This window comes from Ochotona princeps, chromosome 32 (assembly GCF_030435755.1).
Source record: "Ochotona princeps isolate mOchPri1 chromosome 32, mOchPri1.hap1, whole genome shotgun sequence".
Lineage (NCBI taxonomy): Eukaryota > Metazoa > Chordata > Mammalia > Lagomorpha > Ochotonidae > Ochotona > Ochotona princeps.
The window spans coordinates 233,459-258,044 of NC_080863.1; the positions used below are offsets into that span (position 1 = coordinate 233,459).

Below are 24,586 nucleotides of genomic sequence, written 5' to 3' on the forward strand. Positions count from 1 at the left end.
ATTCTGTGAAACCGGGAGACTTCAAAAAGCTCACGAAGAGTTAAAGACATGCTTTCTCTGGTGCATAAAGAATTGGAAGCCAGTGTGTCATATTTTTTTCATATTTATTTTCCATTACCCTTTGGGAGATTTCTTATAGGTATTTTTTAAAAAATATACCAGCATAAAATTATATTGTAATTAGACTTTTATAAACTTTTAAAATTTTGTGAAGATTTATTCTCAGAAAATACATTTTGTGATGTCAAAATGAATTTATGATCCATTCCTTAAGTAAGATACTTAGTCAACTGATTACATTTATAAGCAAAAAGTGTCGTGTCACGTCTTCAAGAAAGCCTAGTGGAAGTTTCCATCTCTACAGACTGAAGAGCTTTTAAAAGGAGCCATTGAGGCCATCACCGTCATACCTTTGCTTCCTGGGAGACACGCCCTCCTTTTTGCCACTTGGTGATGAGTGGAGCTGGGAGAGGTTCAAGGCCCTCACCACACAGCAAGGATTTTCTGAGCCTTGCTCTGTACCTTCGCTCTATTTACTGAGAGCAGAGTCTGTGCTCCTTACAAGTAAGCCGTCTCACTGTTGCACTTTGTTATTGAGCAAAGCGGTGATGACGACTGTCAGAGACAGGCAGCCATGACAGTCGTTGCTGTGCAGCCTCAGTGTGCTGTAGCAGGAGAGTTGTGGAGTTAGTGCAAACAGGAGGCTGGGAGGCAGACGGCAGTGTTGTGTGTGTTATTTATTTCTATCCTGCCACTGTAGAGAGCATGTGGAGATGTATACTCATTGCATACTACATTCTACAAATAAAGTACTTTCTGAAGAACTGATACTGATGAATGTTCATTTCTTTGCGAATGTCAGGACATAGGAAATGTTTGTATAATCTTTGGGGAAGAATTTTGCCAGGCAGTTTGATCAATAAGAAAATTAATACAAATAACCTAATTCTTAGGTTTGAAGGTGTATGTGTGTGTGAGGGGTGTATGTGTGAATCTGGGTGTTTGAGAATAGAAATCAGAAAAAGATGGCTTACTCGGTTTACACAGTTCAGGCAATCTTTTTTTATTCGCGCAGTGGAACAACTTACTTTTTCTTCCCTTGATCTCACAAAAGAGAAAGGAAATGTAGCCTGCTGTTTGTGTCTGCAGAGAAATTGCTCTGCGTGAAAAAAGAGATGGAGCCAGGCTCTTCCTCCTGAGCCAGGTCTTCTGCATGCTTGTATATGACCTTTGAACCTGACCTTACCATGCTCACCATATCTGTAGTCACGTGACTAATCATTGACCTCCTTCAGCTGGCGCAAAGTTTCATGACAATAGGGCCTGTGACATATTTGCTAGATTACTGCCAAATCTTGGCATAGTGAGTAGGAACAATGCCCTGGGAATGGCATAAACCATCATCTGTTTATAGAATAACAGGGTTGAAAAATTTTAGTGGTTTTATCCCTTGATGTATTTAGATTGACTGTGTGCTTTGTACATTATTGAAGGTGAATTAGTAAGAAATAGGAAACAATACATATTTTAAGTGAATTTATTAGAAGGATGAAAGTATGATGTATGGGTGGAAAAGAGATTATCAAAACTGGAGCTGAGGGAAAGTTCACAAAACGGTTAAGGAGGTAGTATTTGGATGTAAAAATGCAGTGATTCTAAAAGCTACCACTTGTCCTTCCTAGCTGCTTTAAGTAACAGTAATTGTCTTCCGAAGTAAGAGAAGTAGCATGATGGGGCTCAGCCTTGGACTCTGCTGCCAGTGTTGAAACTGTTGTCAACTGCGCCAAGATGCATCTGCGGAAGTTAGCATGACCACTGCCATCTTGTGCCAACTGTCTACTACCATGACCACTATCAGTTCAAACCAAACTGTGGCATAAGTGGCTCCTTGGCTTTTCATTGTGGTAAAATAATGAATTACATGATGGCTTGTTACAAAGTATAGAATGAATTTCTCAAGCTTTGGATACTGTGTATTTTTAATATTCCTACCCTGGGAAAAAAGTTCTGTAGATGCTAACAGCTGAGGGATTTTTTCTCGTTGTTTCTGCATGTTGTGAGCAAGGCGCCCAGTGTTTTCTGCTTCCTTGCTGGCTGTGCAGCTGCAGATAATTAGCACTATGTCTCGATCAGTGTTTCTGGCACCAGTCTTGCTGCTGCTGATATTAAAGGAGAAAGAGTTGGCATCATAGAACAGAGATGGCAGGGCATAAAAAGTTGTTGGACAAAGCTAGCCATGTTAATTTCTGCTTCGTTAACATTGATGGATGAAAAAAATCAATAAGCAAATGCTTTTGACCTCCTGAGAAGGGATTGCACACAAGAAATGATGAAACTAGTTAAACATGTTTCTTATCTATAATAGGTACAAAAGAAATGGGTCTCAAAACATCTGTACTTTGTGTAATTTGCATTTAATGACAACTATAGTTAAAAATAATTGAAATATGTTTATGTGGTATGTCTGCACTTCTCATTTTCCAATTATGTCATGTTGCAGATGAAGTCAATTATAGAATTTAATTTAATAGTAGAATTCTAAAAATGTATGTTGGACTGCATTGATCCTTTCAAAACTGTTAATTAAAGTTACTTATATTTATCTCTATAGAATATGAATGCATTGATAACATCTCCAAGGAAAATGAAACTCAGGACTTATTTTATACTTACTGTGTGCAAAACTCTTTAATAAGTGCTTTTAAATTTTCTTTATTGAACCAAAGACTGAATCAAACATTCTGGGTGTTCTACCCAAGATGTAACAGATAGAGAATGAGAGAAAGAAATAGATGGTAGGTGGAAACACAGATAGATATGAAAGGTGGGAAGATACAGTGAAATAATTTTAGGCCTGAGGTAATATTCTTTTAACATGTATGTTGATTTATAATTATTACTAAATTTGTTTAAATGCCAGAATAGGTATTTATAAGATTTAACAAATATTTAGATACTGATAAGTTTCTCTAGTTAGGATATAGAATTTTGCAACACTTTAAAAGCGACTTAGACTTAAAAATGACAATATTATTTAATTCATATAATGAATTCATACCATGTTGTTTGATATATCTTCATAAAATGCAGAAAATATCTTCTCATTGGTGTGTCTGCACGCACACACACTTAAGCATTTGTAGAAATGTGTAATTCATCTAATCTCACAAATGATGCTGGAGAATAAATGCCTTACAGCTATTATAGCCTTCTACTAATGATAAAAGCTGAGACATAGAGCATTTGTCTAGTGGGTTGTAAGGATAAACTTGAAATTTGATCTTGGCCATTATCTAAATTTGTGTTTTCTTCATATAACACTGTTTTCTAAAACACATTATTTAACTGATATAAGAGTCTTAAAAGAAAACTTTTTCTTTTAATCATTGTAAAAGTGTCAATTCCCCTTATCTTACAAGATATAGTCTTACATTTCCTTAGCATATTTAAACCCAGAATGGTTTTGTTGTTGTTGTTGTTATTCTTGTTGTCAAAATATAACTTTTGGTTTATATTGCTATTCTGATAGCACTCCTGGGAGTAGGGGGAAGAAGGTTCAGCCCGTTGAGGGTTTCTCATAAGAAGAAAATTTAATTAGATCACACATCTCGTTCAAGTAGTGTGATTTGAGCAAACCTTACTGTGGATGGCATATGCTGCAGAACCAGAATTTTCAGTTGTTTTCATAATTATTTCTCTGCTTTATAAGGAGTCACAATATTTACCTTTCCTTCCAATGCTGAAATGCACACCTCATTGTGATTGTGATATATTCATCTCTAAGTTGAAAATCAGGAGACTGTTGATTATAGTACAGATCCTCTGTGTGGTGTTTTAGGTCCTCACGGGCAGTTACAGCCCCATCTGAGGATTCCTGGTCTGGCACACTGAGCATTCAGCTTATCCACAGTGGAAAACTCACTCTGTGGAGTGCAGAGGCCTTGCCAGATGGCCTGCCTTCTGCCTTGTCCTATACCTGTTAGCTGTGTGATCCGAGAAAGACTCCTCAAGTGCTCTGCCTCATTTGTCCCACTGAAAAGCATATCTGATGTTTTAAAGATAATCAATCAAAAATGCAAATACTATTAGAGCAGTACCGGATCCATGGTAGGCAGTATAATGTTAGCATTTAATATTTCATCCTAAATATCTAGTTTTTAAATTGCAGACGTTATGTCTGTTTTTTTTTCTGTTGGAATATTCTATTTGAATCCCTTGTTCTTCACTAAATACTTTGTGTCTGAGAAAGCTTCTAGCATAATGGTTAATGGTATGTAATTAGAAGCTGGAGCTCCTGGCTTTGGGCTCGTCTTTTTCTCTTGGAAGCAGAATGACGTTTAGCAAATTAGATTCACTAAGACCCAGTTCTCTGTTGTCGATGAGAGATGATAATTATACAATCTATTTACCTCAGTTCTTGTGACAAAGGCATAATTTGTGCAAAGCACCTTATACAGTGTAAGCACTCAATAAACATTAATTATTGAAAAATCCCTATTCAGTTTTCCTTGTACAACTCCCAGCTCAGGAAAAAACTGAATACTTCTGTGTCTTTGTGCCCCTAGTGCATTAGGAGACACTTCAATCTACAGTTGTTACCATTATTTGTGTGTTTGACAGCTAAACGTTGAGTTGACAAACTGAAATTGATACAGTATTTGAGAAAATCGGCTTCTCCTGCATGATTATAGGGGAAGATTATTTTATGTCTTAATTGACACAGGAATGTGATGTTGCCAGTTCAAAGTAGAGAAAATGTTTTCAGTATGTCTTGATTGTATTGGGAAGAAGTGAGAAAGAGACATAAACAGAAATGGCCAGGGAGTAGACCTCCCTAAAATTAACCGATGCTTAGCTTGAACAAGTTCCCTGCTCTAAATGTTCTACTGCCCACACTCCCCTGCAAAGGGAAGAGATATTTCAGACCCAAAATTCTGAAAACAGGACTCAGGTGTACTAGCTGCATTGAGGAATGTGGATTGTGCTGGGCTGTGCAGCCAAGTCCTCCAGTGTGGGAAGGACAGTCCTTATTTCATGTGGGACTGCCAGGCTCTGTCCACCAGCCAGGCTACCTGCTTGGGTTTGGGTTTGAAAGAAGGAAATATTGAGTCTGAGCTGAGAGCTTTCCCAACTTGTGGTAATCTTATCTCCCATGCTCACTCTCTCACTCCCTCTGTACACATGCATGTTTGTCTATATTTCTGTTTCTTGAATAAATTGAACAATTAAAAACAAAATAGAAATGGATTTGCTGGCCAGTGATCACTACAGATGCCAATGAGTTGCAGGAATGAACATTTAGGTTCCATTCGATGGCTGGTGCAGCAGTTCCAGGGAATGAGGAAGTTAAAGCAGACTTGAAGATGCATCAGGTCTCTTACTCCAGTGTGTGTTGTGGGAGGAGATGGAAGAACATTGTGAATCTCTGATACATGTTGTAGTAGTCCCGGATCTGTAATGCACACACAGCAGAACACAGCTTCTGAGCTTACCACATTGTGCCAATCTCTTGTTGATTATCAGAGCCTCTTTAGCTTGCAGCCGTTAGAACCTAGTTCTCATTGAGTGGCTTTCTTTTCCACAGCCAAATTGAAATAAATTTGCCAACAGTGGCCAGCTGCTGTAGTGCAGATGGATCAAACACTGGGCAGGGGCTCAGTCCCTCAGCAGTCCCAGCCTTTTCTAGCTTAAGGGCCTCTGGTGTTCTGAGCAGCAGGGAACTTCAGAGAGATGTGGGAGTGAGTGAAGCCAAGCTAGCCTCTCAAGGTCTGGACTTTGCCCTTCGGGGGTTAGGTGAGTGCACATTACAAAGGGCAAAGTTTAGGCTGGTCTTTTGAAGGGCAGGACAAGAGTTCCTGGTGCAATTGGCTGTATTACACCAGGATGGCTGAGGAACTAGAATGAAGGTGGCTTTGCCTTGGCCCCATCAATCCTGACTGGGCACGGGGGGATGGGGTCTCGGTTTCTTCCTGGTTTCGTCTTGCTTATCGCTGGCACTGTTATGGAGTAGATATTTTTACTCTGGGTTAGATTGATTGAAGAGCAGTCTTGTTTGATTCCAGCTTCATGTTGGGATTTTGCAACCATTCACTCCTGTAAGCACCTGAAATATTTTAATGGTTACTGAGTAGATCACCCTACTGGGCTGGGGGGATCCTATTGTGCTTAGGAGCTGAGCCTTCTGTGCTCCTCTGTATCCAAGATCCTGTGCAGGTTGGGAATCCCCACAGGTTCGGATGGAACATGGGAGGGGTGTGTCCCCAACTCAGGGACTGGTATCCAGGAAATGTCTCTTTCCAGAGTGACTTGGAACTGAGTTAAACACATGCATGACACAAACGGAAACTCTAAAACAAGTGAAACATGGCAAAGATTTAACAGTTTGCTGTGACATTGAGTGAACATCAATAGGAAGAATAATTTTTAGATTTGAGACATTTTGAAGAATTAATTTTGAAGTGAGATTATTTCATTTGTGAATTACCTGTGACTGAAAGTTTCATATTTTTGTTATGGTATCACCTAAAAGACGGAAATATAGTATAGTTTTGGAACTCAAGAAAGGAAAATAAAGTATCAGATGAGATTAAAAGCATGTCTTTTTTTTTTAATGTACTAAGCCAAGTTGGAAATATTGATATTCTTGTATTCTTAAGATACCAATTTCCTGCTGAGACATAAAAAATTGCTATCTAGGAACCATTCTTTTTTTCATTGGCCATTACAATAAATAATGATACCTGGTCTTTATAACCTTTTTTATTGTTTTATTTTTTATTTGAAAGAAAGATATATAGACAGAAGGAGAGACAGGAAGGTCTTCCATCTGCTGGTTCACTCCACAAGTGGCTGCAATGGCTGGAGCTGAGCCTATCCAAAGTCAGCAGCCAGGAGCTTCTTCTGAGTCTCCCATGTGGGTGCAAGGTCCCAGTGCCATGGGCCATCCTCGACTGCTTTCCAGGAGATGGAGCAGCCAGGGTACAAACTGCTGCCCAATGGGATCCTGGCGCATGCAAGGCAAGGATTAACCACTAGGCTACCATGCTAGGCCCTCTTTATAACCTTTAAATATGAAAATCAAATTATCTACATTTCCATCTAGCTGTATAATTCTGTTTCTTATCCAAGTGCCAGGAAATGCGATGCATCGTTGTGTATTCTCAAAACATCTCAAAGCTTCCTGGTGGCTTGGGATAGTTTCCCAGATTGAGGTCATTGTAGGCTTTTTTTTTTCCAATTCAGAAAATTGCAATAGTGAGCAAAGCTGAAGTCTTTTTCACATTTTGTAAAAACAGGAAACTGATTGTTATTGATGTTTTCTACAAGTAACTTTTCTTTAAAAGAGAAGCACTACATGACTGGCAAACATCATGTTATTTCTATAAAATGATTTAACACAAATGCAAGTTTCCTTTGTAACTTTACTGTGTTACAAACATTCGGGTCTGCCAGACTTAATTCCCTACTTCTTCACCTGCCCATAGTACCACAACTATAGCAAGCTGATTCTTTCTTTCTTCCAGGAATTTTTGAGCAGTTTTTCCTACAATCACGTCTTGGAATGTTGAATTCCCATTAGAAAGAAGACACCTGTAGTCTCTTGTATATATTAACAATCTGTCAAAATCAATAGAGTTCTTAGACCTCTTTGAAGGAGGGACAGTGCAGGGCCATGCATACTTAAGTGGTGTTATTAGGCAAACAACAGGAAGAGCAGTTGTTGAAACAGAGGAAGAATCATGTCCAAAGTCCTTAGAGAAGGAAAGTGTGAAGTTTTAGACCTGCGGAAAAAAGAAAGAACTCCCAGCTCTGAGGTGCATGTTAAAGAAGCTGTAGATATTTGGAAGACATGTTACACGAGAGAGCTCCACAAGCAGAACAGTTGGCTTTACAAGTAGTCTCATTATGTTCTCAACATGCAGATGATGTTAAAACTCACAGAAAAGCAGAACATTTCAGGAGAGACTGAACACAAAGAAGAGACTGGATCCCTTGGAAACTCCAAGACATAGGGTTGAAGAATAACCTACAAGAGAGATTGAGAGGGAGCAGGTGGCCAGAAAGGAAGATAATTAGGAGATTGAAGTATGAGTGTAGCCAATGGAATGGTTAAAATGGGAACAGGTTGCTGACTGTGGCCATTCTGTGGAGAACTTGTGTGAGGTAGTTACACTAAAAGAACTGTATGACTTAAAGATTTGCAGTTTGTCTTCAGAGCCCACCAGACGAAGGAGTTAAGGGAAAAAAGGAAAGCAGAAATTGTGCCCCGGAGAAGAAAACCGTGGAAATGTCCTGCCTGACATCACTGTTGTGTTCATTTCCTTTGTTTCTCTTTGTGTTGGAGCTCACCACTGGCAAGCGTTGGATAGAGATGTGGGCAGCGAAGATGAGTGCTGCAGGAGAAAATCTTTGGAACAGCAGAAACCTGGAGAACACGCACACCTGTGTGTTGGTTTTCTCTGTGGTAGAAATGGAAAGGGGGAGATACGGTTTAAGTCTTACTAGAAATAAATGAGAAAATGTGCATGGAGTACATATGGATTTTGTCGCCAAAAGTTGTGAAAGATTGTTTCCCTAACTTGCTTTCTGAAGATAATTATCTTCCTCAACATGAGTATTATGTCATCACAGTTCTAGCAGACAATACTTTAAAATTCAAATTATGATTTTGATCATTACTCCTTGAAGAAGGATGTATTTGTAAGTTGAAGAATTAAAATACACAAATGTATATTTGGGGAAGCATCTCCTCCGAGCCTTCCCACACCATCTACTGATTTTACTTGTCTCTGGATATTTCACCAAAGTTTTAGTGACTTACAAAAATGGGCTTTTTTTCCTTTTATTGTTCCAATTTCATCTCCTTGTGTATGTGTTATGTCTGTGCTCTGTCTTTGCTCGGTGGGAAACTCTGGACTCATTCTTACTGAACAAAACTGCCCTTCATCCCCACCCCTGCTTTTCTGTCTTCATCGTTGTCTTACATGCCTTACTGCTGTTCTAAAAATATTATACTTGGTTCATTTTGTATTATTCCACGCTCAGCACACAGTGGTTATATCATAAATGTGTTTTGCCATTTCTCAATATTATGGGTGTATATAGAATGCTAGCCCAAAACAAGGGACACAAATAAATCTATGTCGTTTTCCAATTTTTCACTTTGGTTTTTTCAATGAACTTTTGTGTTCCCAACTGAAACCTTATTCCAGTTCTTCTAAACTTTCTGTCTTTGACTCAGGAGGGCCTTGATCATTGTTCATTCCCTTTCTTCCTACTTGAACTTAATCTCTGCTTGCCTTTTTCCATGTTGCCTTCTGTAGGGCTCCTGTGATGAGACAGGTCCCCACAATCCTTCTAGCTAGAATAAGACAAAATAAGAAAGTGGGAAGAGTCATAGAATTTCTGGAGTGGGAAATTTCGACTCTGTTCACTTGCGGTAGGATTATGCCTGCATAATGGAAGGCCCGTATTGTGTTTCCAAAGAGCCAATAAAACTTTTATGCAGGTTTGTAGCACTAATTTTGAAATTTGGCTAGACCAGAGTCCAAAGCTTGAGTCCCTAATAGAAATCTAAAATCCTTGTGTGCATTTTCAGCTTTGCCAAGAGAGAAAATTGACGTAATGCTAAATTGATTCAAATCTATTTGACGTCCTTCTTAAAAGAGAGGAGCTTTGGCAGACTTCCATACTGATGGAAGATAGTGGCAAAGTTAGTGACTATCTGATTCTGACTTCCCTATCGATGGAACAATCACTCAAGAAGCATTTGGTCTAAATGACTCTACAATCTTTCAGAATTATCTGATACAGAAAGCCCTCCAGATGTCCTTGAAAATATATATTGTGAAATTGAAAATGTGAGGATTCATTATCAATGTATATTTCACATGAATATAAAGATATCAGCAAAATAATGTAATTTCTACAATTAAAGTGACAATCATTGTGCAAATTGGAAAACTATACAAAATTATCCAAGAGGATCGTAATCAACAGCTTTCTATGCAGTCACGCTTCCCTGCTTAATAACTGTCATAATGAGTTTTTTAAAGTGTTTGTCAGATGTGCAGCTCTTGATAAATTCCTCCATGCCTATTATTCTGTGTAAATTTTCATACCTGAGATTAAGTATATAGTTAGGAGTTAATTAAATTAATTGGCTTCAAATAATACATTTAAAAGTAAGTTAATCAGTTCCAAACTTGCTTGCTTCTACTAAATATACACTGATTTAAAAGGGATTAAAAATTTAATGGTATAAAAATTTATTTAATGGAAGGTGTAATGTTTTGAGTGAAATTTCTGAAAGTAGTAAGAACTAATCAACATTTAATTGCAATAAAACAGAGGGAAGAATTAGTCAAAATTTTTATTGTGAAAATAAGTTTTGAAAAGTCTGGTTTCTGTTTTTGTTATGTTGCCTATCACCGTGTGAATGTTGTTTCATCTGTATGGCTTTCACTTTCTCCACCGTGCAAGCAGCTTATTTTTTAAAGAATTGTTTAAGTACGTGACATAATGAAAAAAGGATAATGAGCTAATGTATGCATGATGTCTGTGACGTTTAAGACGAGTCGTGTTTAGAGACAGTAAAGCAAGTAGTGTAAAGCTAGAAAATAGTGGCTTATTTGAACTCTCAGTGCTGGAATTAACAATAATGTTCCATTAATCTCTTCAATAAAAATTTATTCTTTTGTGTTTTCCAAAGGCCCAGGAAGCTAGCAATGTGAAAAAGTTTAAAAAAGAGGGTTGCGTATGTTGATGGGATGGAGGCAGAGAATAGGACGATTTTATTAGGGTGGCAGTGTTTGTTGCATCAAGTAAAAGATAAAGTAGATGAGGCCCATGGTTATCTAGTCTAAACCACACAAAGTTCTAGAGTTGTAGGCAGAATTTCCTGTTCCAGGAAGAGCAGAGCTCGCACTTGGAGTCATAATTAAATTTGGTATGAACTCTTGAGCTATACTGAGACTGCACTGGCTGGAGCAGGATCCTGAAGAACCATTTCCATGTTCATGTGGCAGGTGATGATGGATCACGCATGGGTGATCACTCTGCATGTAACATAGAGGGACTGAATGCTGGAAGTATTTCTATTGTAAAATCAACAGGATCTGCTGATAGTTCGGAACAGGAAGAGTTGATTACACTTCCAGAAGATCGTTCTAGTAGCTAGAGAGATGAAATCATCATTAGAAGAGACAGAAGGAAAAAGATAAGAAGAGGCGTGCGTTTTGGTTGGCTGTTTATTTGGGTAACTTTTACAGGTGGAGCGGGAATACAAGGACCAAAACTCACCGTGAGAACCCTGAGTTTATGGTGCAGTGCACAGAAATGCAGTAATTAGGGTAGAGATCCAGCAAGGTGATTTGCCTTTCAACTTATGCAAATCTGTAATTGATAATTACAGTGTAGTTCTGTATTGGTCAGAGAAAAGTTCCAACAGTTGGTGAATAGGACAGTTCAAGAGGCAAGGACAGAGAAAAATAAATAAAGGATTCTCAGAAGGAATGCATAGTGGAACAGAATAAATCAGTGAGTCGGCTGATGAAAGCCTAGTGAAAGAGTACTATAAGAACAATCAAGGCGGGTAATTTATGATGTGATTCTGATAAATATGGAAATAATTTGTAAATTTGACAATAGTTTTGCTGTCCTGGGAGTTCAAGAAGACAACTGTGAAAGAGAAATGAAAGACAAATGGTACATAAAGATCCTTCAGGAAGTTCATGGAGATGGAATTCAGTGATAAAAATTGTATTGTCCCAAATAATTTTTGAAGGCCATGAGCAATTTGTTGACAAAGCAAAATTTCCAAAATGTTTGAAGGTTTGGTGTATCTGCACGAAATGAAATCATTAATTCCATTTTCTGTTAACTTTTTGCAATTGCTTCTTACACCCTGCATACACACAGAATTTTGCTGCAACGAAAGGGAAATGGTAACATACTATGAGTTATTATCAAATACTATAAGCATTAGTTTGGATTAAGTTATACACTTTGTAGCAAATACTAAATATTACCCACATAGATATGGATTATTTTTTGGTTAATGATTGTCATCTGTTTTTAAAAAGTATGATCACTATTACTGTGTTGTTAAAATACAGAAATATAGCTTCAGGATATTCTTTTTTAACATTGATTTCGTTTTATTGTAAGGGTATAGTTTCAGAGAGAGGCAGATACAGAGAGAAAGATCTTGTGTCTGCCAGTTTACTTTACAAGTGGCCACACGGCCAGAGCTGAACCAATCCGGAGCCAGGAGCCAGGAGCTTCTTCTGAGTCTCCCACGTGGGTGCAGGCCCCCAAAGCTTTGGGTGGTCCTGAACCGCTTTCCCAGGCCACAAGCAGGGACTGCACAGGAAGTGGAGCAGCCAGGACATGAATTGGTGCCAATACAGGATCCTGGCACATTGGAGCCTTTATACACCACGACTTTAGCCAGTAGGCTACCGTGGCGGACCCAGCTCCAGCGTATTCTCATACTCTCTTTGCTGTAATCTCAGCACACTTAGCCACTGGCATTACAAATGCCTCCTCAGCCTTCATGCTAGATCCCAGGTGGATGCAGGTTCAAGTCTCAGCTTCTTTACTTCCCACCCAGCTCCCTGCTGATTACCTGAGAAGGAAGCAGAGGATGGCACAAGGCCTTGGCCCTCTGCCCACCTGGGAGATCCGGAAGTCTCCTGACCCCCAACGTTGGGTTGGCCCAGCTCTGGCCATTGCAGCAGTTTCGGGAGTGAGCCAGTGGCTGGAGACTCTCTGGGTAGCTCTGTCTCTGTGACTGACTTTCAGGGAGCATATAAACAATAGGCATTTGTGAATCGAGAGTACGTTTTGCATAATCCAGGTGATAAATGACATGTTGTTTGAAATAATATTACTTGTTTTTAATCTTTTATTAATGATTGCTAGCTTTGAGGGAATTCTCAAATGACATTTCAGACTTCCTGAAGAAGGTAAGCTGGTGACTCAGCTGCCACGGATGGTACTTTACATGTTAGGTAATCATGTCATATATTCCACATACTGAAGAGTTGGCATATTTTTATAAGCAAATACTCCTTGCTTTCCAAATGCATTTATCAGCAATAACCAAGTTATTTACAGCTTTCTGTAAAAATCGTTGTATTTTATGTATTCTAGAGGCTTGCATCAGACTTTCCCTCGGTTAGTTGTTTTGTTTACCTCTGAAATTAAAAATAATTTACATTTCTATTAAAGTTGTTTTCTTTCACCCTTGAAGCCAGCTTTTTGGTTGTAATTAAATCAAATGGTGATCAAACCACTCACATTCCCTTGTGGCGGTTTATTTAGGGCAACTTTATTTTGCATGAAATTTAATCCTGGGTTTACATATTAATTATATTTGTTTTATATTAAATTACTTGAGAATATTTAATAATTTAATTAATAAAGTATGTTATGCTAATGGTGAAATTCAGAATGAAGCTCATTGTTACCTTCTAAGCGCTTTCTCTCTGACCGAGTAGGACGCCTTTCCACTGAGCACTGTCTGATGTCGGGGACATTTTCCTCTGTTCTTAGGTATTATGCATATTGATCGTAACATCTGAAAATGTCTAAGCCATCGTTTGACCTAACATCTGGAAAAGAGACTTTTAAACTGCTGAGTTAATTATTCTTAGTGTGATTAAAAGTTTAATTTGACATAATTACTGATACAGTTTTTTCTTCGTGTGTACTGTTAAAACTAGTCAATCATGTTTTGTAATATCTTATAAAATTTAATGAATTGTAGAAAGTGTAACTCAACCAGTTTCATTGTTTATCAAAAATATAAACATTCATATATACTCAGTTAAAAAGTAAACGTTAACTAAATCTGTTCTTTTTTTTAAGATTTATTTATTTTGATAGCAAAGGCAGATATACAGAGAGAAGAAGAGACAGAGAAAGATCTTCCATCTGCTGGTTCACTTCCCAAGTGGCTCCAACAGCTGGAGCTGAGTCTATCTGAAGCCAGGAGCCAAGAGCTTTTCATGGGTCTCCCATGCAGCTGCAGGGTCCCATGGCTTTGGGCTGTTCTCTGCTGCTTTTCCAGGCACCCAAGGAGAGAGTTGGATGGGAAGAAGAATAGCTGGGACACCAACTAGCACCCACAGAGTGCAAGGTACAGATTTAACCTCTAGGCTGTCACACCGGGCAAATTCAGATTAGCATGTAAGAAACCGGTGAAGACTCCTGCAGTCCACATAGGAATGTCGGGGTCCAATTCCTGGCTTGGCTGCCGACTTTAGCTTCCTGCTAATGCAGAAAATGGGCGACTCATGGTATTCAGTATGGCCACACATATCAGACACCTGTACTGAGTCCTCAGCCCCAACCTGGTCTTACTTGGAGTGCCCTGGGCTGTTTGGAGAGCGAGCCAGCTGATTGGAGCTGTCTCCCATCTCTGCCTGCTTCTCAGATGAAAAGAACACACGCGCACGCACACACACACACACACGCAGCACCAAGACTGAGTATAAGGACATAAGTGTTTGATTCTGGATCACGGAAGCTGCAGTTTTAATCATTTCTGTCATTTTAAAAGCTGTCTGTGTGAACATCGCTGTTTTTATTGTTCCTCCCCACCCCTAATAGCCTTGTGGTCTGCCAGTTGTTCTGTCTGATGTGCTTGTCAAAACAAGCAGCTAAATTGGGCCTCAGGATGCTGAAGCTGTCATCAGTTGTTGGAGATTTCATCATTTTACACTGTAACGTTGCTGCCATGCAGGCCAGCTGATGCAGCTGAGTTTCTTATTGGAGGTTCTCATCTGATTCATTATTGTGATGTGTGCTTTTATACAGAAACACTTAATCATTCGGATGTGGCAAGCACTTGTAGGCTGCTGAAAGCTTGCTTTTTTGCTGAGTAATTTGTGCTGTGAATCTGATATTTGGGAAACATTTTTCAGCTTTTTGATGATCAGTATTTGCTTGCACAGAAGGTGGCCAACCCCAGTCAGAGGTCCGGGATCCCTGTGCCCTGCAGAAAAGCACAGCCGTGACTGGGGTGAACTGGGAGTATCCTACATCCCACACAGATTTTACACATCTGCATTTCAGGGTGTTAAGGCAAAGGATACTGTTTTCAACTTCAAATTCCATTTCTTCATTGCAGATAAATAGGAAAACTATTGGCTTTTAAGTATTAACCCTGTGTCCTGGAATCTTGCTAGAATTGCTTATTAGTTTCGTGGTTTCGAATCGGCACAGCTCTGGCCATTGTGGCCACTTGGAGCGAATCAGTGGATGGCAGGTCTTCCTCTCTGTCTCTCCTTTCTGTATATCTGACTTTGCAGTAAAAATAAATAAATCTTAAAAAATGATCTCAGGCCCACCCCATAAATAATTTCAAGCAAGACCTAGAGAATATAGCCTGAAAGACTAATGCTAGAAATTTCTGTGTATTAATTGATTTCCTTTGGAAACCTGAAGTTCTGGAAAAGTGGCCTGTTTGGTAGTTCTGAGTGAACTGACATTTTTTTTTGAGAATCCAGAGGGTTCTTGTAGTTATTAAATATGAAATTTAATGCATAATCCATAAGTTGCATTTTCACTTCTTGTGTGTGCTCTGTATTTAGTAAAGCTACACCATTTATTGGACATCTATATTTCATTCCTTGTCAAATGTCGCTCCAACAAGGGGATTTGTAAGTCGTGATTTATTGTTTTTCGATGGCAATGATACATATGCTATCCAAGCATATTCTTTTGATTAAAAAGCTCTAAACTTAAAAAAAAACTGAGCATCAACTCACATGTCTGTCAAAATGTACACATGTAGCATCAAAATGAAAAAGAACATTAAATTTTCCAGTGGGACAAAGGTGTAGCTTCACGGTTACTTAATATAAGGAGTAAAACAAAACCCACCCCCTGCACACCAAAACAAACAAAAAACTACCTAACTTGAAGTTTAGGTTGAATGCCTTTCAGCATTGTTTTTTAGTTATTCTCAAGTAACATGAGTTTTAAAACTCTCATTTCAGATTTAGAAATTTATGATCACAACCTTTAATCTGTATTTAATTGACATTAAATTGTTTTATTTCTTCACATGTTCAAATCTAGGATTGAAATTCTATGTTTGGAGAACTTAGAGAATTTAGAATTTAATGAAATAGTAATCATTTTATTTCAGTTGTCTGAACTGAGGTGTAACAAAGTTTTCTACATTTTTATTCGGTGACTTTAAAAATAATGTACCTGAGATATGAATGCATCTAGAATGGCACAGATATTTCAGATCAATTTATAGTTGCATGTTAGAACAAATATACCATCAGGCTTCACTCCTATGACACAGTGAAAATTTTTTGAAAGATGTATTTATGTGTTTGAAAGAGTCACAGGAAAATAAAATGAGAGGGAAGAGAGGAGAGAGCAGAAATATTTCACCTGCTGGTTCACATCCCAGATCACAGTATCCAGGGAGAATGTAGACCAAATCCATGAATCACAAGCATCAACAGAACTTTCCACATGGCAAACTGGGGCACCAACACTTGAGCTCCCTTCCACTGCTTTTACCAGACCGTTAGCAGGGAAGTGAGTCAGAATTGGAGCAGCTTGGTTACAAACCACCACAATTTTGGATTAAAATGTGAAAAGATACTATGTAGAAGGGGAAAAAGCACATGACACAGTTTTGAGGTGTATGGGGCATCCAAATACAAAGGCGGGTGTTTGTTTCTGAAAGCAAAGCCTGAGGACCACACTTCCTGCAGCAGGTGCCTGTCTGCTTCTGTTAATTCTCTCCCGTCAGTCCTGGCTGCTGAGGAATCGTGAATCACCACTGCCATCCCCACACACCGTCTTGTGACCTTAAGTCTCTCTATCCGCTCCTTCATCTCAGCTTCCTCTCAAATTCCCATTCTCTCTATATGCAAGTGAACAAAGAAGAAGAAGAAAAAAAAACACTAAATTCATCCTCTGTCCTTCTACCAACAAAATTTAGGTTTGGATGCTATATGTTGAAATCACTCATATTTTTTTTTCCATAAACCTGAACACTTTATTGCTTTTCCATTATCCACAACTGTAATACTGATATAGTCCTCGTAAGGTCAGTGAAGTGAAAAATTAAAAATGGTGCTGTAATTCACTGAGAGATGAGATGAAATTTAAATCCACTAGTGAACAAGTGTGCAGAGGTTTCTACCAAAGGAAAACTTGATAGGGCCAGGGCTCCATGGTTTAGACAAAGCACACATTTGGAAATTCTACCTACAGCCTTGTATTTATTAATGGCCAGTGTCTGAGTTCCAAGATATTGCCGTGGTTCCCACATCCTCCCTTTAAATGTGAAGGAATTCTGTAACATATATAGGATCCAGACATCTCTCCAACCCAGGGACACCATTCCCCAAATTCCCTCGTTATAGGAAGAGGACATTCTTGAGCATCTTTCTTGAAGTGAGTGAGACGATGGCCCCAAAGACACATTCCTGCGCTTGTTGGTGGATCTGCATTTATCATCTCATGTGGCCTAATGCTTAACATTACCTTTGTTACGCAACTACTTTCATAGAACACGTGGTGAGTTTTGGCATAGATGGATGTAATAAAAATGGTGATGAAATTGGAGCAGTAAGAGTCATTGTCATGAGGCAGAAGGAAATGTTGGTAGCCACGAGGTGCTGGGAGGACATGGGTAGATTATTACCTGGAACCCTCAGAGAGAGTACACCCTCATGGAGAGTTTGGTGTCACTCCTTTTACCTCCATAACTGTGAGAGATTAACCTATATGGCAAACATAGGGCATTAATACAGTCCCAAATCAGAGCCATTCTATTTCTGGAAGCATGACGTAAAAAAAAGGAAAATCACAAATCAGACTGGGTAATTTGCACAGTCAGAATATTTAATATGATTCAGGAGGACACAGTGATTAACTCCAAGTGATGCATAATCCTATGCTGTGATTAAAATGACATCATGAACTTCCCAGGTGTTGTTGCTTTTATGTGGAAGGGGAGTCCTGTCGGATGTTAGCAACATTTTTAGACTGCACACTTTGGTCTGTGCTCTCCCAGACTTTGGAGATAGCAGAAAGAAAAGTGAGGAAAGGATGGCTGTTCCTTCCTTGTTTGTCTCCTCAAAGTTCACTTGATGTTAAAGGATTCAGAATCAAGGCAGTATGGTGATGATTTGGGTTAAATGGGAAAAGACTGGAAACCGATGATATTTATAGTAGAATTTCTAAGCAATGCAGAAATGTGTAAGTTGATGTCATAAAATATAGAACTAGCATCAACTACAGGTTGTCAAGATAGGCTGTGGCTTTTCATTATCAAAAGCATTGGACAACATCAGCCTAAGTAGCACTTGATTTTTGTTGTTGTTGTGTTGTTTATTTTTGTTTTCTCTGCAGGCAACTTATGAGTTCCATGAAATCCTATGACTCTGTTCTAGGGTACCTGCAGATTATAAAATATTTGTGACCACAATGGATGATATATTCATGAGGAAATCAATATAAAGATAATCCATAAAGATGCATAAGTACCTTTCGTAGGTTAAATGATAGAAAATTAATGGAAGAACCAATGATAAGATTTTATCAACTCTTTACTCAATTCCTAGAACATAAGAGGCAGCTGTAAGTGTAGATAAGAATGAAATGGTAACAAATGAAAGCAGTAGAACTCTTCCCAAAAGGCCTCTCTGATAATGTTTTAGATATGATACAGGTACTTGGGTGAAGTTTCTTAGAGAATATTTCTGCGTCTCATGCTTATCTGACTGTGTCCCATCTGTACTGAAAAGTAGTTAGGCATGCTTGAAAATGCATACTTTTGGATGGGAAGCAAGTATAGATGGTAGAGACAAAAACAGTACGGAGCAGAAATGCAGGATTTCCTTTCATTGAGCTGATTAGGGCTTCAGAAATGGCTTCAGGTGGAAGTTGAGGGGAGTGTTGGACAGGTCCTTACGAAGCCCATCAAGGTCACTCTATCACATGTCAGAATGTCTGTGTCTGATTCTGGGCTTCAGCTTCCACTGAGACCCTGCCTGTGCAGTTCCTGTGGAGCAGCGGTCATTAGTAACTGCCAAGTAACTGAGTCTCTTCCCTTCCATAGGAAACCCTAGCTGGAGTTGCTGCTCCTGGCTGTCGTTGGGCTTGATGAATGTAACAAAGGATGGGAACACTTAGCCTGCCTTTGTGTGCTTGCTTGTCTCTCTGATTTAATCTTTAGGTTTATTTTGGTGCAAAAATGTTTGAAACCTGTGATTAATTTTTTCATAGTTTTCTCCTTTTGGTGATATCATGTACGGTTGGAACTTCGTAGTTCTATATGCCGATCTGTGTCAGTTCATGGATCTCACTGAAGCAAAGCAGCTGCCTCCTGCCCCTTTCTGATTTCAGTAGCTTCCAGTTTCCAACAAAGCCTTAAGCAAGAAGTCCTGTCTTCCTGCCCTGAATGCAGGGTGGCCATAATGACTGTTTTCTAAATGAAATATAATATTGCCCTGTTAAACGTGCCTGCTAAGACTGCCAGGCCTATTTTGTGGATAGCAGCTAAAGCATTTATTATTTTGTGTACAGAAAAAAAAGAAAAGAAAAAACCCAAACTGTTTAGAATCAAGATGTATTTTGACATAAAATCTACTTAAGTATTCAAGCAGAATATTGTCTCAAGACTTTTGAGGAAATGTTGTACTATGAGTCATTCTCTTTCTTCCCTTTTTAACTTACACTTCTGTCACTGTTTTAAAAATGAGAATGCATTTTTCCAAGTATAGAGTCTCCTTGATCTTCAAGAAACACAGATTTTTTTGGAATGTAAATTTTGGTTCATACTTTGCTCAGTGGTTATACTGTGAAGTTAGTCGAGGTTAAAATAATAACAGAGTTAACTTTTGGAAGTTTACTTTGCTTCTGAGCAATTATCATCTGAAAAACCCAAGACATTTTCAAATAATATTAAATATGGGGAACAGGGGTCTGCTGTTGTAATGCCGTAGGTTAATCAGACACATGAAATGTGAGCCCTGCATATGAGCATCAGCAAAATAAGAGAAAGAGAAAGCAGAAAGATCTTCTATTCTGTGGTTCACTCCCCAAATGGCCACAACAGCCAGGACTGTCCAAGCCTGAAGCCAGGAGCTTAGAACTCCATCCAGGTCTCTCCTATGGAGTGGCAAAATACTTCTGGTCATCTTCCCAGAAGCAGAGCAACAGTACTAGAATCGGTCCTCTCATGGGATGATGGCATCACAAGCCATAAGCAGAGGCTGGAAAGTGGTGCAGTCAAGTTAGAACTGGCATCCGTATGGGATGCCAACACCACAAGGTGTAGGATTAGCTTGGTGAACCATTGTGTCAGCCCCAAGGTTTTGTTTCTCTCTCTCTCTCTCTCTCTGTCTCTCTCTCTCTCTCTCTCTCTGTCTCTCTCTAATAATTCTGCTGAAGGTATGTTTTTTTTTTCTTTTTTTAACAAGATTTTTTTTGTTTGGAGAGTAATTTCTAAATACACACAGTGTTGCAGTGATCTTAAATTTGTATTTGATTAATATTTGCAAATTGTTACTCCATTTGATAATAATTCAAATAAATCACAGCATGTTAATGTCCTGTGGAATTTTAAAGTGAAACTGATCAGCAAAAACAAAGGATCCCTTTTGCTTTAAGGATATTCAGAATAATATGTCCAATAACAGTCTTCCCAGATCTAGTTCATATCTGGTCTTCTCCCAGTGGCCGTTGCCATTCTGATAACCTGGAGTAGACTGCCTTGCCCACCTTGACCTGTGCAGTGACTGCCACAACTCTTCTCTTGTTGAAGCTGTTTGTTCTCCAGTGTGCCTGAAAACCAAACAACACAGGATGCATTCCACTTACAGGCCATCATGGATGCTTGCTTGTTCCATCAGCACATAGGCACTATACTGCATCTTGGATAACTTTCGGTTCCACCTTCATCTAGTCCGTTCAGGGGGACTCCAGGTTTCTGTTGCAGCATTCCTAACTTGAACTTCAGCCGTCTCTGAGTCCTTTGATAGCTTTTGATAAGAGGATTCTGGGTATGAAAAGTATCTTCCAATATGCTCATAAGTGATCAGATATCAGAGAATATGCAGATCTCCAACTGCATTCTTTTGGAATGGTCAGGCACTTCCTGTTGTGAGAGGCACAAAATAAGCCACCTGAAGGTGTGCAGCTTGTACCACTGCAACTGGATGCCTGCTGCCTAAGCCTTGGCTGACTACTGTTGGAATGCATCCATTGTTCAGTACATGAAGGCCAAGATTAATTCAGGCTATTGACAAATGTGTGGTGTTCTCCTTTATTATTTTGGTTTCACATGTAAAACACTTATTTTTCTGAGTATGGATGTTTTTCTTCTTGCATTGAATAGCACACATATATTACATGTGCATTTGTATCCCCAGTAAATTGTGAAACTATTGCAAATTTGTAGCATTTTAATTAAAATAATTTTAAGAGTTATTTACATATACAGATATGAACAATATTTATTTAAACATGCATTCAGGTTCATTCAGGTTCATCTAAAGCCCCATTACCTTAAGTAAATATTCAGTTTGATTAGGAAATGATGTTGTTTGCAGTCAACTCCTGGTCAAAATAATGATAGAATTGTGCAAAGCATTGTAGCATTGATACTTGTGTTTAATGTCAGCACATTCTTGTCTGGATCAAAATTAAACAAAAATACCATTATATGGATGTATTTTAGGAATATGAATGTATTTATTTACTGTGCAAATTAACATCAAAGGCAATATTTAAACATTTTACATCTCACTATCTATATTCGTAAGCACGTTTTAATTTCACTAGTTTTGATTGCAAGAATTACTGTTAAGATCCCATAATGTAGTTATTTAATTTACTTATTTGAGAGGCAGGCAGACAAAGGGGAAGGGTGAGCAAGAGAGGATGGGGAAGAGATTCCCATGCCTTGCCATGCTTCCCCGTCCTTGCAATTGCCCTTGGGTATGCTACTCAGGAAAAATATCAGAAGCTAAAAGAAAACAGTTTTCAGTATATGCTTTATTTTTTTTTCATTCACGGGCATCAAATTTCTGTCTCCATAAACAAGTTTAGTGAATGTGTACTGGTTTTCTAGGTGACTTGTAATATTCAATGTTTGCATTTAGATTTTTTGTTTCATCCTCTTGTCTTTAAGCTTTTTCTATCCTCTATCTACATTGTTGACATGAATCAGCAAAGAAATGAAACAGTTTAATCAAATGGGGAAATCATCATTCTAAGTGTAGGTAGTAACAGAGAAAAAAAGTATTTTTCTAAGTCACTCTAGGTCATGGCATAATGGATTTGAGATACTTTTAAATGATACAGGGTGGTTTACTGCCTAAGTCAGCCCTGTAGATACTGGTATGTGTGGGAACAATTGTATTCCTTTATTACTGTGTCCTGTTTTACATGAGTGGTTATTCCTTTTCAGCTTTCAGGAAGTACGTGTCTGCGTGTTGATTTTTTTTTTTTTTTAGAGAATGCAAGGGAAACATTTAAGGAGTTCCAGATGTGTGAGTGAATTCTTCATATCTGAACAAAAAAGCCCAGTTCTATTTCTGGGTTATAAACACAGAGCTCACACCTATAATTTAAAGCAAAGAATCCATGTGGCAAATATAACGGCAGCATACGTGTGACAAGAAAAACGTGTGCGGAAGGCATTCTTGTGGTTTGGTTGGATATGAGCTTTCATACGTGAACTGAAAGCTTGTGAAGAGCACCAGGTGGATCTATAACTGAACAGCAGCATGTGGCTTAACCTGCAGGAGCTAGAATGACAGCAAGAATAGAAATGATGCTACTCTATGTGTGATTTCTTTAAAAATGGACTGCAATACAATGCTTGTTTTATATCCTAACAGTATGAAGGAAGCAGGAGGAGGCCACAAGCCATGGAGGGGCTCCGTGTCATCCACCTGCAAGCAGTGTCCTGTGGTGTACACCAGCCCTGTCTGTGGCTCGGACGGTCACACCTACTCATCACAGGTGAGTCATGTTGGAGAAACAGGGAATTTACACTTACTAGGGAGGGTTGGAACCAATGTCCCGGCGGTCATCTGAATAATTTATTGAACTTTTAAAATGTTGCATATAATCTCACTGGTTTGGACTGTCATTCAATGTAACTTTGTGCTGTATCGCAACGTGAGTTTGAGTAGTCTAGGAGAGCTCTCAGCTATGCAGCAGCAAAGGCGACTTTTGCTTTGTTGCTATGATGAGAGGCTAGAGAGGGTGTCATTCTGGACAATATTAACCATTGCCATCATCATAATATCTATTATGATTCATCACCATGGAAACACTTTTAATATCATGTTTTGTCTCTTAAACTAACTCATTTAAGCCTCCCCCAAATCATTTTACCATTTGACAAGTACCGCTTTTAATTGACCTTGCAACCAGATCTAATATCATCTCTTTTTCATTGCATCTCATCTCCCATGTGTGTTATTCTGCCTCACTATTTTCTGCCCTATATTAAAATGTTAAGTTTAGGTAAAATGTTTCCTACATAAGTCAAGAATGAGTTTTCTTTGTTCATGTAACAAAGGAATGTAGACTCCAAATTTTTAGTTGAAACCCTCAAGGCTCATTCACATATATATATATATTTTCCCCTAAGATTTATTGTATTTTTTAAATTTTATTAATTACATTGCTTTATGTGACAGTTTCATAGGCTCTGGGTTTCCCCCAACCCCTCCCCATGCCCTTCCCCCATGGTGGATTCCTCCACCTTGTTGCAGTATTACAGTTCAAATTCAATCAAGATTCTTTCTTTGCAAACATATACCAAGTATAGAGTCCAGCATCTTATTGTCCTTGGGGAGACCATTTCTGGTCTGAAGGTAGAGCTGGCAGAATATCATCCCAATCAATTAAGAGTCCCAACATAACATTAACAATTTACAACATTATGGAATTGACATGGTTTTGAGTAACCAATATGTTAAAAAAAAAAAAAAAGCAAGTTCTTAGCCACATCCTGCGACTAGCTCATTGATATTTCAATTTTAGTTTATATACAGGACCGGCTGCTATACACCTTAAAATGGCTATAGGGTACTATTCAGCTGTCTCGTGTCTATTTTCATTTTAGTATTTAGCCGTTTGTTGTGTTGAAGTATAATTTTGCTGAACTTGGCGGATTTTGGGATAATCTAGACTGGTTTATAATTCTAACAAGACATTTGTCGACAATTAAGGTGCAGAACATTTTGTTCTTGGAGGGGTGTGCAGAGAAATCTTCAACACCATGGTGAGGAGTGACTAATCTTTGTGTCCCACCTAGTGAGGTATGAGTAAATCCACGTTAGCTCTTTCCTGTCAGATTCTAAGCTTTACTTTTTATTGTTTGTTTATTCTAGGTTTTTTTGTTTGTATGTTTGTTTGTTTTGAGGGGTTTCGGAGCGATCCCGATGGTCATTGCGAGGGAGGGTGTGGGGTCCAGAGCCGGAACCAGGCTAGGACCAGAGAAAGCTCCCCTCCCTGGTCCCGAAGGACGTTTATTGTTCTTCTGTTTCTGCGGACCGCTCAGGGCTTCTGGTTGTCTTTCCGA

The 24,586-nt window shown here is 38.7% G+C and overlaps 1 protein-coding gene across 1 annotated transcript in view; it reads left to right on the forward strand.

Annotated features, from left to right (window-relative positions):
- The window catches only part of SPOCK3 (SPARC (osteonectin), cwcv and kazal like domains proteoglycan 3), a 145,939-nt gene that overhangs the window by 79,326 nt on the left and 42,027 nt on the right, over window positions 1-24,586 (forward strand). Inside the window, exon 5 of the mRNA XM_058657472.1 lies at window positions 22,890-23,013. Within this exon, the coding sequence (XP_058513455.1) occupies window positions 22,890-23,013 (124 nt within the window). The remainder of the gene's footprint in view (window positions 1-22,889; window positions 23,014-24,586) is intronic.